General features: G+C 36.8%; 1 protein-coding gene across 1 annotated transcript in view; it reads left to right on the top strand.

Annotated features, from left to right (window-relative positions):
* Positions 1-16,728, top strand: part of Dmd (dystrophin) — a 2,373,110-nt gene that overhangs the window by 1,184,168 nt on the left and 1,172,214 nt on the right. Inside the window, exon 44 of the mRNA XM_017795501.2 lies at positions 6,304-6,451. Within this exon, the coding sequence (XP_017650990.1) occupies positions 6,304-6,451 (148 nt within the window). The remainder of the gene's footprint in view (positions 1-6,303; positions 6,452-16,728) is intronic.

Genomic DNA, 16,728 nt, shown 5'->3' with positions numbered 1-16,728 from the left:
ACCAAGCTTCCAAGACATGGATCTTTGCGGAATGACCAACATCTAAACCATATCAATGACAAAGTGTCAAAATACTAGCATTCTGGGTAGATAACCAATAAACTGTTATTCATTGGTTACCTAGACTTTAAAACAAGATCTTTCCCACTCACCAAATCCAAGTGGAAATATGCAGGAGAAATAACCAGCAGCCCAGTGCTAAATTTGCAGGTCTAAGTATAATGTCACAATGGATATGTCAGAAGGCTACTGGGGTGTTATTTATTTAAATTTATTTCTTGGAATTGAGCAGCACCTTAATGGCTTGAAAGTGTTAAAGTATGTCCCAAAGTACCTAAATTACTCCCTAAATGTAATTTATACTTGAGAATAATCTGACTAACTTGATTTAGAACAGCAGGAAATAAGTTATGCTGAGCATAAATGAAACAGCAGTGTAATTTTAAATAGTGCTTGCATAGTGAATGAGAATTTTAATATTTGCAAAAGTTTAAAATCACTTGATTTATTATCCTTGTGTTTACAGTGACATTTTTGTCCTTTATTTAGTTTGGTTCACTTTTCTTCATATTACTAGGGAAAGACTAAATTTATTCTCTCTCAGAAATAACATAGATGATAAAGCATTTATTTCCCTGAATGCTATTTGTACTGTCATCTTATATGTTTTTATATGATACTGTCATTTTCCTCACTCGTAGACCATTGAATTAATGGAGTGAGGGGAATTTAAGGAGCACAGTCATAGATTAGAGATTAAATTTATAAGCATAACATTTTAAAAGCAAACAAATTGTGTGTGTGTGTGTGAGTGTGTGTGTGTGTGTGTGTGTGTGTTACAAATCTCCTTTGGCGGGACAGAGTTTTTAAGCACTCATGATTTTAAAATGTAATTTTATATGATAATTCCAAGTAACAAAGCATATTAAATGCTAGAGTATATATCATAATATGTGGTGCTTGAAAGGAAGTGTAGAATATTACTACTCATGTTAAATGTCATCTTGTGCACGTACTTTTATTCTTTAATATTTTCTTTGAATGGAGTTATTCAGTTTAGCACTAATTTTAATTAAAAAAAATAAATAAACAATGCCCAAAGTTTTAGTGGTTGCCTAATATAACAAATACTTTATGCCTTTATGAGGTGGTTTTTAACTTGTTAATATAAATTTGTTTAAGCTTCATAGCTTTGGATTGTGTAAGTTGGAGAAAACGTAACAAAAGTAAAACAAGGTGTTTCAGGACAATGAGACTGATGTACGATCTCCATGCCTGAGGAATTCAGAAATAACAGGGAAACTCTAGACATTCTGTGTGGCAAAAAAGCCTATCTTGTCTCATTTCTTAAGTACTGAAGAGCTCCAGAAGCTTCAACAACTCTTCTGACTTCTGAGACCACCTGCATGCTCATGACGTACATTCGCACAGAAATGCGCACATACATGTAAATAAGAATAGCAGAGATAAATTTAAGAAGTAAATTCTAGTCTCCTAGTCTATGCTTCAATCTTTAAGATTATTTTCAATAGCCACTCTTTGTTTCCAATGATACAGCTGCTTATAAGACATGCAACATTCAGTTAGTAAAGGAAATAAACATGAGATATATTATTAAGTCATTATTGTGTAAGAGATGCCACTGATCACACCTGAATACTAGATTATTTATAAACATGTGTAACACTCATAGTATCATTTCTTGGTGAAGGATATATTTTCAGGAATTCTAGGATACTATTTGTTATCAAAGACAAATTCTTTAAATCAGCTATAGTTAAAGAAGACTTGTTTATGCTGTCATTCATTGGCTTTACAGTTACAAGAATTACATACACTTTTGCCTGAGTGAATGTAAGTGTACCCATGTCCTGCAATGCCCACGGAACCAAGGTCAGAAGAGGATGTCGTATCCCTTGGAACTGGAGTTATGGATGGTTGTTCTCCATTATGTGGGTGCTGGGATATGTACCCAGGTCCTCTGCAAGAGCAGTTAGTGCTCTTAACAGCGGAACCATCTCTCCAGCCCCTAGATGTTTTCTTAAAAGTAAAATATATTACTTTATTAAATTTGAAGCTTGAAAAAATGCAATGAATATTTAAATATGTAGTACATCTTATATAGTTAGCAAAGAAGAAAAATGGGGATATTCTTACAGAGTTTTCAGTTTTTTAGCTGGTCACCTAAACATTCGTTTTGGATAAAGATAATCCCTACTAGAGAATATAAAAGTAATGGAAATGTGTAATTGAAACCAGGTATAACTGGGAAAGAACTCCTTCTCAAATATTTAATAATATTATTTAACGTTTTAGAAAATTACTGTTTTTCATTTTCAGATGAAATGTAGGATAACTATTATGATGCATGAAATATTGTAGATGTCAATGAAACTGTATACACACTAATATTATAAATGTCAACATTTCAATGTCTGGCTATAGTAGCTGTTCAAAAAACATGACTTGTATTTGTTATTTGAAATCTCTAAATGAAGGTATGTGTCTAGGGAGAAGAGTTATTACAAGAATCAGAAATAAAATTTATTAATTACATTATGAGCCTGGGACTCAAATAAAGTTCATGAACTGCCATACTCTTGAGACCCATAGGTAGGAATTTTATGGATGGGTTTTAGCTTACTTCTAGCACATTCTTGTTTGTACAAGCCCCAGCATACCAGGTAGACTTCAAATATTACTTTAGTACCATGAGTTTTCATGAGAGGATACATTAGAATTGCCTGGAAATTGTTAAGGTAACCAGTGTCATGACCTTTGCCCTGTTGAACTGTAGTAGCTCTGATTACATGAAGAAGACACATATAAGTTTAGGTGCCCTAGCTTTTAATCATGGGGGGAGGGAAGAGGTCTTGTGAGCATATATTGAGTTAATAATGACTGCTAAGGGAATGGGCATATGAGGTCAGGGCCTTCTCAATGATATATTGGCAGATAAAGCTGGGTGACAGGAACAGATTTTTCCTTCAGTGTTGTAGCTGCTTATACACTGTCAATGTTCCTGTAAGTCCATTAAAACACATTGATTCACATAAATACATAATAAATAAATTAATTAATTTATTAAAAAAATAAATAATCAGTGTCAGAGTCCTACCTCTAAAAACACTCATTCAATTGGTTTGTAGTAAAGCCCAAGGATTAGTATTTTGGGTTGTTGTTTTAAAGGTCTTACTCAGTACTTACGTATAGTTGTCCAATAGTAAATGAAAATCCCGATTCTATAATTTCTTCCTTGATGTTTTCAATAACCAGAATATGACAAGGTATCAGATTCTCATTCATTTCACATTTTCTTTTACTATTGTCCTGCAGCACTGCACTTTAAAATGATGGTAGATATAATAAAACAAGAAAGAAGAAAAAATACCCAGTAACTTCAGTCTAGTAACAACTGGTTGGTTGCTTGCATGTGTCAGTCTGAATGCTTGATGATCTTAATCAATTTTTCAAGTAAAGAGTAAGGTTGAAACATGTAAACTTGATGAAACTGTCTTTTTAAAATTTTTTCATTGAGATTTTGTAATTTCATATAACTGTTCTTAATCAAATTTAAACCCCAACCCATCCATTTCCCCCACCCCCCACTGTATCTCATGTATTCCACCATACATGTTAAGTCCCATCCAGTCAAATGTTTTTACCCAAATGTCCTTATGTGTAAATTCACTCACTGGAGTCTAGTCACCCCATCTAGAGATTGTATGTAGGCCATATTCTCCCTCACCCAGTAGCAACCAGTCTCCAATAGTTCTCGGGCTAAGGCAGCCTGCCTCCCATTTCTCTCCACCCCTCTGGCCCTTGTTTAATTGAGTTGGCATGGGTCCTGTGCTTGATGCCACCGTTGTCACAAGTTCACATGTGCAAGCTTCCAGTGGCCTGAAAGCTTCTGCTTCACTGTGTTCATGAACCAGTCCTGGTTCTTACAAACTTTCCACCCCCTCTACCACAGTGGTGGATGAGGTTTAATGTAGGAATCCTATCCTAGGTTACTTGTTCTTATAAAACTTGTCCACTTTCAGCCTTCTGTGTGCATCACACTCTGTAGTATAAGGAACCTTTACTGGTGAGATTTGAGAGATTCATTAGTTTTCTCTCTACCCCTTGTTCTGCTACGTTCAATGAGCCTTCGGGGTAGAGGTTCAACTGTAGAAATTTCACCTAGAAGTGGACATCTCTCAGATGTATATTCTGTTTCTTAGCAGTTGAGGGAATTCTGTAGTAGCCTCCATAACTTGCGAAGAAGCTTCTTTGTTGAATAGTGCATGGTACACTTGTTTGTAAATATAAGTATCCATATTTAGCATATAGTAAGAAATTTCATTTGTCTAGAGATAGGAAAGAGATAGGATTTTCTCTAGGATCTGTGTTCTCTCCCACTACGTGTATTTGACTGAGTTTACAGTGCCACCCATGAGTTCACTCACATTGAGAGGGCTTTAAGTCAAATTAGATAGCTGCTGTCTGCTCCCCAGGTTAACAATGCCACTAGTGCACCAATAGAGGTGATTTGTTTTGCCGGTCATTATGGTTTTTAGGTTTTAGGGCTGGATTGAAATACTGTTTATCTTTCTCCCTTGATAGTTTGTATTTTATCATCTAGTATTATGATAGTTAAACTCCGGGTAGAAGGCCTCTAGGTCAGTTCCTACTCCATTGATCTAAGTCCTGTATCTGAAGTATGTCCTGTCTTCCACAGTAGGGTCTTATGTAATAGTTCTGGGAGATAACCAAGAGGTTTGGCAAAAGCTTGTGTTATTTTGGAAGACTCTGAGATCACTCTCACCAACCATTCAAAGGGAGGTCTCTTTTGTGTGGCACTGTGTTCCTTGCCAAGCAGCTTCCAGGTATACATATGCACTAATATTTAGACACTGTATGGGCATTTCTCATGGGGTTTCTGAGGCATCACATTTCCCGCTGGCTTTCGTAGGCCCCCAAGATTCATTCAACTCTGTTCTCTTTCCTCCCATCCAGCCTCCCTCTTCCCTCCCCATCCCAGCACCCCCATTATCCTCACCCTGTCTTGTTATCAAACATATTTTAAAATCTAATCTCTGGCTTCTAAAAAATTGTTTCAAATTTTATGTTTTGAAAAATAAGCATAATGATAGTTAAGAAAATGTCATTACTGGAAAGTATTTGTTTTATCATTTCAACCAAGAAATGTATCTAATTCTATAGGAGAAATTACTTTTTCATTTTAATTAATACTTCATATGTAATGATAGTTATTATGTGTGATCACTGAACTGAAATCTATGAATACAAAACAGTATATGAAATTAATATAGTTGTCAGTATAAGCAAAAATATCTGTGGTATCCATAGAATATGTTTTTTTTATCTTTTACAAAAACTTTGAGAATTTCATACATGCATATAAGGTGTTTCAATCAAATCCATACCCACTCCCTCTCCTCCAACATTCCCCTCTCTGAAGAGGTAACCCTAAAATCTTTTAAGGATTAGATGCAAACACCCAAATACTTTTGACAGTTTTGGCCTTTGGAACAGAGTATATTGCTAATAGGCCCAAGGACATTTTAACTTTTAGCCAAGAAACTGGCTACGTTTCTTTGGGGTCTTTTTACCATAACTGCCTAGCCAATTCTTACCTCCTATTCTTATCACGCCATCCTCCGAAAGGGTTACCTAAATTGCCAGTATGGAATAGGGATGCAGACCACTCTGGCTCCTTCCATGCTGAACAGGGATGCAAGGTGAGGCCATTGGAGTACCCCTTCAGTGGGTCTATCTAAAAGACTCACAAATTGCATAACTCTTGTCTCTAGAGGGAAAAGAAAGTCTTTGAATCATGAATAGGAGATGTGAAGAAGAAGTAAGGGCCAGAGTAATTAGCATTATACATTCTAGACAGGGAACCAGAAAAAAATCAGGACAGGGCAATTTTCAAATGTTCATATGAGAGTCCATTGGAGTTTCTTAACAAGGGCTTCCAAAAGCATCCTTTTACTGGTTTTTTCTTCATTTTTCTTTTGTCTTCCAAGGCTTGACTAGTTGGCTGGGAAGAGTGGCTGGATACTCAGGTGAGGGTCCAGTGACCCTGCTTGGCAGTCCTTCAATGAATGAGCACATCCATCAACAAGCCCAATTGTGACTATGTTTAGCAATCAGGCTCTGCCGAAGTCATGATGATGGTAGTTATTTCATGCAGAAGGGACTGCTGTATAGCATCATCTTAGTAAAAGGACCTAAAGTTTAAAAGGATATGCTTTATCAAATCTATTTATTTCCCTTTATTTATATTTCCACTTCTAGGCGATTTGATAGATCTGTTGAAAAATGGAGGCATTTCCATTATGATATGAAGATGTTTAATCAATGGCTAACTGAAGTTGAACAGTTTTTCAAAAAGACACAAAATCCTGAGAACTGGGAACATGCAAAATACAAATGGTATCTTAAGGTAAGATTTATGAGATTTATTTTTCAATATTGTCTTTATCTTTGTAACAATAGTTTCAATGTAATGCTACTTTAAGTTAGAAGGATGAACGAATTTTCTAATTCTTGAATTATGTGATGCTCAGTGGATATGCTATAAAATCACCATAACAAGCATGTTGGGAATCTGTGCTATGAACTTTTTGTGAAAGGGTGAACGTGTCTACTTAAGCAGAAGTGGTTTAATCTGATGAACTGTGAAGTGTAACTGCATCTTAGATACAGGAAATCATCTTAATGCAGGGTATAATGTGGCTTTGGGTCAGTGTGTATTTTTGTCTTATGTTGGCTTCTATCCAGAGGGAGAATGTGAGGTATACTTAGCAGTAATGTAGTTGCTAAAAATATCCATCATGATAAAATTACAAGTCTATTTCCCTCAAGACAACTTGTAGTGATGTAGCAATATTTCTATACATCCTACTGACAAAATGCCTTCAGAGATAGTCTAGAGGCCAAAACAATGCAGAGTTAATTGTTGGTACTTATTGACTGTTTCTGGTTTATGCTAATGGAAATGAAACATATATGGATTATATCCAGGGAATCATATAGATTCAACTTGTTCTGTCTTTTAATATGCAAATAAAATAGATTGGGCTGTGGACTATATGATTTAGTTAATAAAATATGTAGATCAGGTGTAAGAAATATGGTGTTTATTATGCCAAGGCTTAAGGAATTTTTTTAGCTTTTTTGCTCAAGTTGTCCATGCATGTTGTAATTTTCAATCAACTGAATTTGAATTGTGACCAACTTTCAATGCCTCAAAGAAGTTGAGCATTCAAACTCCCAGGTAAATGACAAGTTATGTAAACACATAAAAGGAACACTTTTAAAATCTTGTGTAGTTATAGATGTATCAATCAAACATGTATACACACACAAACATTAGCATGAATTACAGAAAATTCATGAATTTACAATGTCGTATAATATAGAGGATACATTCTGAATAGCGACAAAGTGATCTTTGAGCTAAAGAAGCATAATGAGATCTCTGCCAGAAAGCCATAAATATAATAGAACCATATAAGGTATTCTGGGGTATCATTCATATATTTTTTATTTTATGAATAGATGTTAATAGTGAAACAAATCAAGGAACATAGAAGTACAAATATGACCTCATTCTGCTTCCCAGAGGGTGAAGTTTTTTGCTTTTGTGTTTAAAGGGTAGTATTGGGATCAAATTCAGGGCCTTTTCCCAGCTATGTACACACTACCACTGTGCTTGATATGGATTGACATTTTTTAGAGCTTTAGTTCCTTAGTCGGCCCACAATGAGTGAGTTAGGATGAAAAAAGTGTTGAGCATTTTGGCGGGATTTACTTATTTTATGAGTGTGTTTTCCTTTTGTGTGTGTAAGAGCACCTATACATACAATGCCCATGATGTTCAGAGGAATGTGTCAGATCACCTGGAACTGGAGTTTTGGACAGTTGTTAGCCGTCATGCAGATGCTGGGAACTGAACCCTGTCCTCTACGAGGGCAGTCAGTTCTCTTAACTGCTGAGCCATCTCTCCTGCATGGTTCCTGTTGAGCACTTTTTAGATCAAACAATTTTTTAAAAAAATTATTCATTATTTTTATTTTACGTGTATGCGTGCTTTGCCTGCGTGTAGGTAAGTACACCCATGTCATGCAATGCAAACGGAGGACAGAAGAGGCTGTCAGATCCCCTGGAACTGGAGTTATGGACAGTTGTTAGCTGCCAGGTGGGTGCTGGGATTCGAACCTGGGTCTTCTGCAAGAACAACCAGTACTCTTAACAGCTCAGCTGTCATATCTCCAGCCCAGATCAAACAATTTTTTATGTATTTTTTCATAGTTATCTTAATTTTTACTATTAATTTTTTGTATCTAGTCTTTGATAAATTCCTACTAAGTTGTATTCTATTTGTCATCTATCTATCATCTATCTATCTATCATCTATCTTGTTTTTGTTTTTTTTTTTTTTTTTGGAGACAGCATCTGACTGTAGCTCCGCCTGGTATGGGACTCACTATGGAGATAAGGCTGGCCTCAATCTCACCTGCCTCTGCCTCCTGAGTACTGGGATTAAAGACCTGAGTCACCATGCTTGGTCAGCTAGTGCATATTTTTAATAGCATATATTGTCATTTACATTTCTTCGATGTAACATTTGGGTGTTCTCACATCTAATATATGTATAATCAATCTTTCTTATACCTTCTTATTGATATGGAATACACATATATTTTAGTGTCCTATATTTATGAACTCTATTAGCTGTTTGTATTATGGTTCCATTTTAGTTACTGTATTTTATTCTCACTGTGAGTGCTATTTTAATGTATTTTTGGATATCCAGTAATTTTTTAATTGTCCTCAAGGCATTGGAAATTTAATACCTCAGTGCTTTTATGCTTTGGTATTTGAATCAATTTTCTTAATCTTTCTCTGGGGTACAGTTAATTTTATTTAAAACACAATAATATAAATAGATTTATTTTACATTATTACTTGTGACTAACTGAGGTTAATTTTGCCTCAACAATAAGGAAGAGTCATCCCGCATATTCTGATGCTTCTTGAAAGATTAGGTGTTTTGTTTTGCTTCCACACTGGTTGTTGGTAATCATTCCTGGGGAAACTGCACTATGCTGATTTTGGTGTAGCTCTTTCCCTGGTTGTAGATAGTTTTCTCACATGTACAAGTGGGTTAGTATCGCTCCAAAGGGAGCTTTCTGCAGATATCAAGACTCTTCTATGCATCATTGTCCTTGCTACTATCTACCTTGTAATGTCTAGCCCTTATGCCCTCCCCTCTTGGACTTTGAGCACCACCTCCCGAAATCAGGGAGGTTGTCTGGTATATTGGGCTTTCCCTCATATTTTCTCAGTCTAGAAATCTGTCTAAACAGGAAATTGGGAGTGGTTGTACTCCTCAATCATTTGTCTGTTTCCATTCACTCTGATCAAAGTCCTTCATCTGATGCCTAGTGTCTTCAAAACAATTCAATATATTCTTTCTGTTATTATTGTCTTTGTGGTCAAACAGGTTGTTAAATCTTGTATTTTACTCCAAATTGGCAATAAGCAGAAATTTCAATATGTTATTAGTCAGAGTGCTGTAGAGGAACAGAACTGATAAAATGAACATACCCGGGAATTTATTGGATTGGCTTAGAGGATAGAGTCTTAGTCTAACTGTGGCTGCCCCACACTGGATAGGCTGAGAATGTAGCAGCTGCTCAGTTCATGAGGCTCGATGTTTCAGCAGCACCAATCAGGCACTGAAGGCCCAAAGGATGCCTGGAGATATGCTAGACTTAAGTCTATGTCAGAATCTAAGGAAGTCAGTTCTACTATCATTGATGGGATGCCACAGCAATATAATGAACTCAGAAGTGAGATGAAAAGCAATCAGGCAAAAAGCAAAACTCCCTTCTGCCACGACCTCTTGTATGGGCTGCCATCAGAATGTCTTCTGGTTTCAAATAATCTGATCAAGGGAGTCTCTCGTTTCAGTTAATTCCAGATCCAGTCAAGTTGACAACCTGGATTCGCCATCAGAAATTCACTTCTTGTCAATGTGACATCCAGTTGAATTTCCTTAAGTCACGCTTAATTTCCAAATGAAAACAGTGGCAGGATTATAATTTCTCCTAACATGATACAACTATCCCATGTACAATTGCAAACACATTATATATTTTAGAATATGTAGTAAAGCCCTTGAGGCATCTTTAGTCTTTCAGTATCTCATAACCTAAATATGATATTGTAGATTCACAATACTTAATTACTTAATACTTATCTCAATCATACAATTTTAAAAAGGAAACAAAACATGAATATCTTCTTAATATGTGCATATATATGAGCAAGTATGTTCTTAATAATATAAAACAGAAACAGTCATACCAATTACAATGTTGTTTCTACAACTAGCGTGTGACCTTAGCCGATATTTATAAATATCTTCCTCTATTACCCATTGTGTACTTCATTCACCCTCAGTGTGCACCTTTGCAGGTCTTGGCTCTTTTCCTGAATGAGTGGTCCACACTTTCATCCCTTAATGATCTGAATCATTTGGTATCCTCCCTGGATTGTGTTGTTGCAGCTTCCCACTTACATTAATCACAAGACATGGTACCATCAAAAATAGCCTAAAGAATCTCATGTCTTCCATACATAATTTTCCTTGCCTCCATTGTGGAGAAAGAGTCCAATTTCCCCCTGGTAGTCTGGATCAATCACCCCTCCTAATAGTGTTATTCCTTTCTTAGCCTGTTGACTTAAGGGAATCATAAACCCAAAGTGGCCAGGGGGAGTCTTAGCTTCCAGTTCAATACTCCATTGAACTATTTTGTTGTTTGTTGTGCCCCTTGGCAGAAACACTTTCCTCTCCGGAACCAAAACTTAGGCCAGCAGAGTGCAAAGTCGTGGGTACAGGAAGCAAAAATTTTCCTAGTGGGTCACTGGGGGTGATAGTCAATGGAACCATTCTCACTTTTACACTGTGATTCCTGGACCTGTGAATCCTGGCTGTAGGAGAAACATTACTATATATTGAACGCTGATTCAAAACATATACTGTCTTCTGGAGTACCCTGCCCTAGCCCTCCAGGTTATTGCCACCTAATTGGCACTGTAAATGTGCCTTTAAAATGCCATTCCACTATTCAATTGAGCCAGATGCTTCAAGATTATTGAACGCTGATTCAAAACATATACTGTCTTCTGGAGTACCCTGCCCTATCCCTCCAGGTTATTGCCACCTAATTGGCACTGTAACTGTGCCTTTAAAATGCCATTCCACTATTCAATTGAGCCAGATGCTTCAAGACAGTGAGGAACATGGTAAGAGCAGTGAATTCCATGACCATGAGCCAACTGTCACACTTCTTTGACTTTAAAATGAGTTTCATGGTCAGAAGCAATGCTGTATAGAATAACATGATAGTGGATAAAGAATTCTGTAAATCCCTGGATGGTAATTTTTTAAAGAAGCATTACATGCAGGAAAAGCAAATCCATAGCGAGAATATGAATCTATTCCTGTAAGGACAAAGCATTGTGCCCTCCAAGATGGAAGTGTTCCAACAACCTGCTGCCAAGATGCCGACTGGTCACCCCAGGGAATAGTGCTATATTAGGGACTCAATATTGGTCTCTGTGGTTTGCACATTTGGCACTTAGCACCAGCTGTAGCCAATTAAACTTTGGTGAGTGGGAGTCCATGACGTTGAGCTCATGAATAACCTCTGTCTCTGTCACCATGGCTAATTTGTTCATGGGCAATGACAGGAATAGCCAGAGAAAGAGAATGACTGCGACAAAATGGGCCATTTGATCTACAGGATTACTAACTTGTCCTCTGCTGAATTCACCTTTTGATGTGCACTTACATGAGATACAAGTATCATCACATCGTTTGCCCCTTTGGAGAGATTATCCATATGCTGCTTCTCCAAATGTCTTTCTCAGCAATTTTCCAGTCATGCTCCTTCCATGTCCCTGACCATCCAGCAAAACATCGGCTACAGTCCGTGAATCAGTATATAATTGCACACCCGGTCATTTCTTGTTACAAGCTGAAATGCACAATCATGTGCACTACCTGAAGTTTTGCCCAGTGTGAAGATTTTCATTCATGAGTTTCCTTCAGGATTGTCCCAGAAATTGGCTATAGTGCTCCAGCTGTCCACTTCTGGGAGGTGCCTGCATGGTGTGTAAAACCATCCATAAACTAGACCCCATTCTTCTCTTCCTTAGTCAGCATATCATAGAGCACAGTCCATGAAGCCATAGATGCATATTTAAGAACAGGAAGAATTTTAACATGAGTAGGAACCATAGGCATTTGAGGAACTTTTTGATGTAACTTCCTTGTGCCCTCAGGGCCTCCAATTTAATAATGGACTGTTGTTTGCACATCCTACTTTATGGTTTGTTAAGTCATATAACACCCAACTATGATGGGCAGCTCAGATTGTACAGTAACTTAGTGGCCAAATGCCAAACTTTTGGTTCCCACTAAAGCCCAAGAGCAGGCTAAGAGCAACCTCTTAAAGGGAGAATAATTATGTGGATGAACATAGAGCTTTGCTCTAAAATCCCAATGGCTTCCACTGTGATTTACCAATGGGAGCCTGCCATAGGGTCCAAATGGAATCTCTTTCTGCCACTGAAACCTCAGACTCCACTGAGTTTTCAGAATGATATGGCTCAAGCGGCAGAGCAGCCTGAACAGTAGTCTGGACCTGTTGAAGAGTCTTTTCCTCTTCCAGGCCCCACTCAAAGCTAGTTGTCTTGGGAGTCACTTAATACATGGGTTGTACTAACACACCCAAGTGAGGAATGTGCTGCTTCTAGAATCCAAAGTGATCCACTAAATATTGCACTTATTTCTTGATGGTGGAGGGGTCTGGGTGGAGCAACTTATCATTCACCTTAGAGGAACTGTCTCTGCATGCTCCATACCACTGAACTCATAGAAATTTCACTGAGGTAGAAAGCCCTTGAATTTTGATCGGATTTGTTCCACATTTTCATGTGCATTGGTTTTACCAACAAGTCCAGAGTGGTTGCTACACCCTGCTCACTGAATCCAGTCAGCATAATGTCATCAATATGAACCAGTGTTATATTTTGTGGAAGAGACAGGCAACCAAGATTCCTTAAAACTAAGCTATGACACAAGGCTAGAGAATTAATATACCCTTGATATAAACCAGTGGAGGTATACTACTGGCCTTGGCAGCTGAAACCAATTTTTTTTCTGGTTCTGTTTATGAACTAATATTGATAATAAAGCATTTTCCAGATCAATGACTGCATACCAGGTTACCAGGCCATGTATTAATATGCTCAAGCAAACATATATAGTACAAGAGCTGTAATTGGAGTCACTACTTGATTAATTTTGTGATAATCAACTGTCATTCTCCATGATCCACCTGGTTTTGCATAGGCCAAATAGGAGAGTTAAAGAGAGATGTGTTGGGAACCACCAGCCCTGCATCTGTCAAATCCTTGATTGTGGCACTAATTTCTGTAATCCCTCCAGGGATTCGTTATTGGTTTTGGTTCACTATTTTCCCTGGCAGAGGCAATTCCAGTGGTTTCCATTTGGCCTTTCCAACCATAATAGGCCCCAGTCCATAGGTCAGGGAACCACTGTGGGAATTCTGCCAACTTCTAAGTACATCTATCCCAATTATACATCGTGGAATGGGGAAATAACCACAGAATGAATTTAGGGACACAGTGAACCCACTGTGAGTCAGACTTCAGCCAAATCTCCTTCTCTCACTTGAGGTCCACAATTCCCTGCTTTAACCAGAGGCCCACAGTGTTTTAAGGGCCTCCTGCAATCAGGGTTATTCAGAACCAGACTTATTAAATCAGATATCAGTTGCTTAGAAATTGAGGGCAACAGTAATCAAATGGAACCTCATTAAACTAGAAAGCTTTTTACTGGAAAAGAAACAACCAATTGAGTGAAGAGAAAGCCTACAGAGTGGGAGAAAATCTTCACCAGCTACACATCTGACAGAGGATTAATAGCCACAATATACGGAGAACTCAAAAACCAAGCAAGAAAACACAGTTAAGAGCTGGAGACATGGCTCAGCAGTTAAGAGCAGTGGCTGTTTTTGTAGAAGATATAGGTTCAAATGCCAGCACTCACATGGCAGCTAACAACCATCCTTAACTCAAGTTCCAGGGGATCAGACGCCTTCTTCTGTCCTCCAAAAGAATTTCACAACATGGGTGCACTTATACCCATGTCGGCACAAAACTCATACACATAAAATAAAAATAAATGAATAAAAAAAGAAAAAGAAAAAGAAAACAATTAAAAACTGGGCTATGTATCTGAATACAGTTCTCAAATTAAGAAAGAAAAATGGTAAATACCTTAAAAAGTGTTTTCAACATTTTTAGTAATTAGGGAAATATAAATCAAAACTACTTTAAGATTTTGTCTATCCCCAGTCAGAATGGCTGAGATTAAGAGAAGCAATGACACGAAATGATGACGTGAATGTGGGAAAAGGGGAGCCCTCATCTACTGTTGGTGGGATTACAAACTGGTACAAACCACTGTGCAAATCAATGTGGAGAACTCTTTTAAAAAATTGCCATATGATCTGGTCATACCACTCTTTGGCATATAACCAACAGACTCACTCTACTACAGAGATATTTGCCCAGTCACATTTTTTTAATATTGTATTTTTTAAACCTGAAAAAATAACCATGTGATTTGTTACTAAGTTTGTCAATAAATTCACTGTCTCATCATCTCTGTATGTGCTCACCCAACAGTGATTGAAGGATTATCATTTTGATTACCTGACAAAATATTGGTCTGATATATTATACTTTATTAACATTTTAGGAGTACTTAAGAGGTTTGTGTTTGCTCCTTTTAGAACTGAAAATAACAGTGAGATGAGCATATTAGAATGACACTTCTGACGATGTAATAACACACGTAATATAAATCCTCCTTATGACTTGCCACTTTTCATGACTGATCAGCCCATATTTCAAAAAGCAAGAATTTCCACTGAATTATTCTCCTCAAACACCTCACATGTAGGATGACCAACCTCAAAATTTCATTAAAACTTATTTTCATAAAGTAGTAGAACTTCTCAAATTATGGCACTTTAATTAAGGATTGAAGAAAATTGCAATTCAGCCAGACATACCCACCTGAGATACCTGACACTTCTGCCTACTCATTTTTCTAAGCAACAAGAAAAATTCTAATGGGAGTTTTCAGAAAGAAAGATGAATAGCATTAAGGAAAATTATGAAAATAATGTTGACTCACATGGAGACAATGTGAACTGGTGTGTCACCAATTACCTTATGTAAAAACAGGGAAGTAGAAATAATAAAATCCCATAATGTTTATATCTGACTTCTTTTTTCTAGACTAGAAAGAAATTATAGCTTTTAAAACATTAGTTGTTATTGAATGGCATTGAATTCTTAAAGTTGCCAGTAGAAACAATAAAAATCACCATTACATTGAGTACAAGTGCTGAATATTTTTGCTATTAATGGTAAAAGAGCCTGTTTGTTTTTATGGGACAAAGGTGCTTAGTGAACCATATTAAAAATTAACAACACTTTCTAAAGAATAATGCCATGAACAAGTGTGAGGCTGTGAGTCTTAAAAAACATTCTATTTGGATTCAGCCTTAAGAAATAAACATTAATTAGATTGTTTACATGAAATTTTAGTTATAAGGTCTTTACCAATATCGGTTAGTTTTCAGGTATATTCTGCAATGTTACTGTGTTTTACTGCTTGATAATTTATATTATCTCTTAGGTGTTCAATATGTGTGTGTGTGTGTGTGTGTGTGTAACTAAGTTGAACAAAAATGTCTACTTTTTTACTTAATAAATTTGAATTCATTGTACTGGGAAATATTTACACTAATACATATTAAGTATGATATATTTTAGTGTTCCTATACCCCTACCATCAAGTGCCCAAAAAGCTTATGAAGACCTGGTGTAATAACAAATATGCACTTTTCTTTTTTCAAATTAGAAATGTGCTTCGAAAATGTAAACTCACATGCAAATCCATTTAGATAAAGAATAAGATTCTAGTGTGAAATCTCTGCTAGAGGAAAGTGAAAGAGTGAAATAACTGGAATGGTGGTGCTGTGGACTTGCAGAGAAAAGGCAAAGCAAAAGAAAAAGAATGCAACACTGTTATAGAAAAGTTTAGCTCCTCTTCACTTCTGCCTTACCTTGGCTATCAGTGATTGAAAAAAGCATTTTGTAAAGGACTCAGGTCTGATGACTTGAGATTTAGAGACCATAATGGAATTGAGAGGACTCTTGTCTGAAAGTCTGAGACAAGTGTGTCCATGAAAATTCTCTCTTCCTCTTAATGGAGATGCCTTGGGGTTCTCAATCTTACTCTGCTTTCAGCACTTCCAGGCTGAAAGCCCTTTTGTAGCCACGACTGTTATTGAAAAGCCATTGGCTTGTGTAGAAATGATGAGTGCTGAATTGTGTGCACAGGTCAGTGACAGTATCTGCAACCGAGTGTAAGATTTGTGACTGTACTAGGATGGATTTTAATACTTAATTAGAAACATACTCCCTCAAAGACTCCATATAACTAATATTCTATTAATACAGATTGATTCAAACACTCATAAAAAGGCATATGGTGTAAAAGACTAAATTGGATATAAATATGTTTTCTATATAGTCAGTTTT

This window comes from Nannospalax galili, unplaced genomic scaffold (genome assembly GCF_000622305.1).
Source record: "Nannospalax galili isolate Female #2095 unplaced genomic scaffold, S.galili_v1.0 scaffold7, whole genome shotgun sequence".
Lineage (NCBI taxonomy): Eukaryota > Metazoa > Chordata > Mammalia > Rodentia > Spalacidae > Nannospalax > Nannospalax galili.
This window is presented reverse-complemented; position numbering and strand designations above follow the sequence as displayed.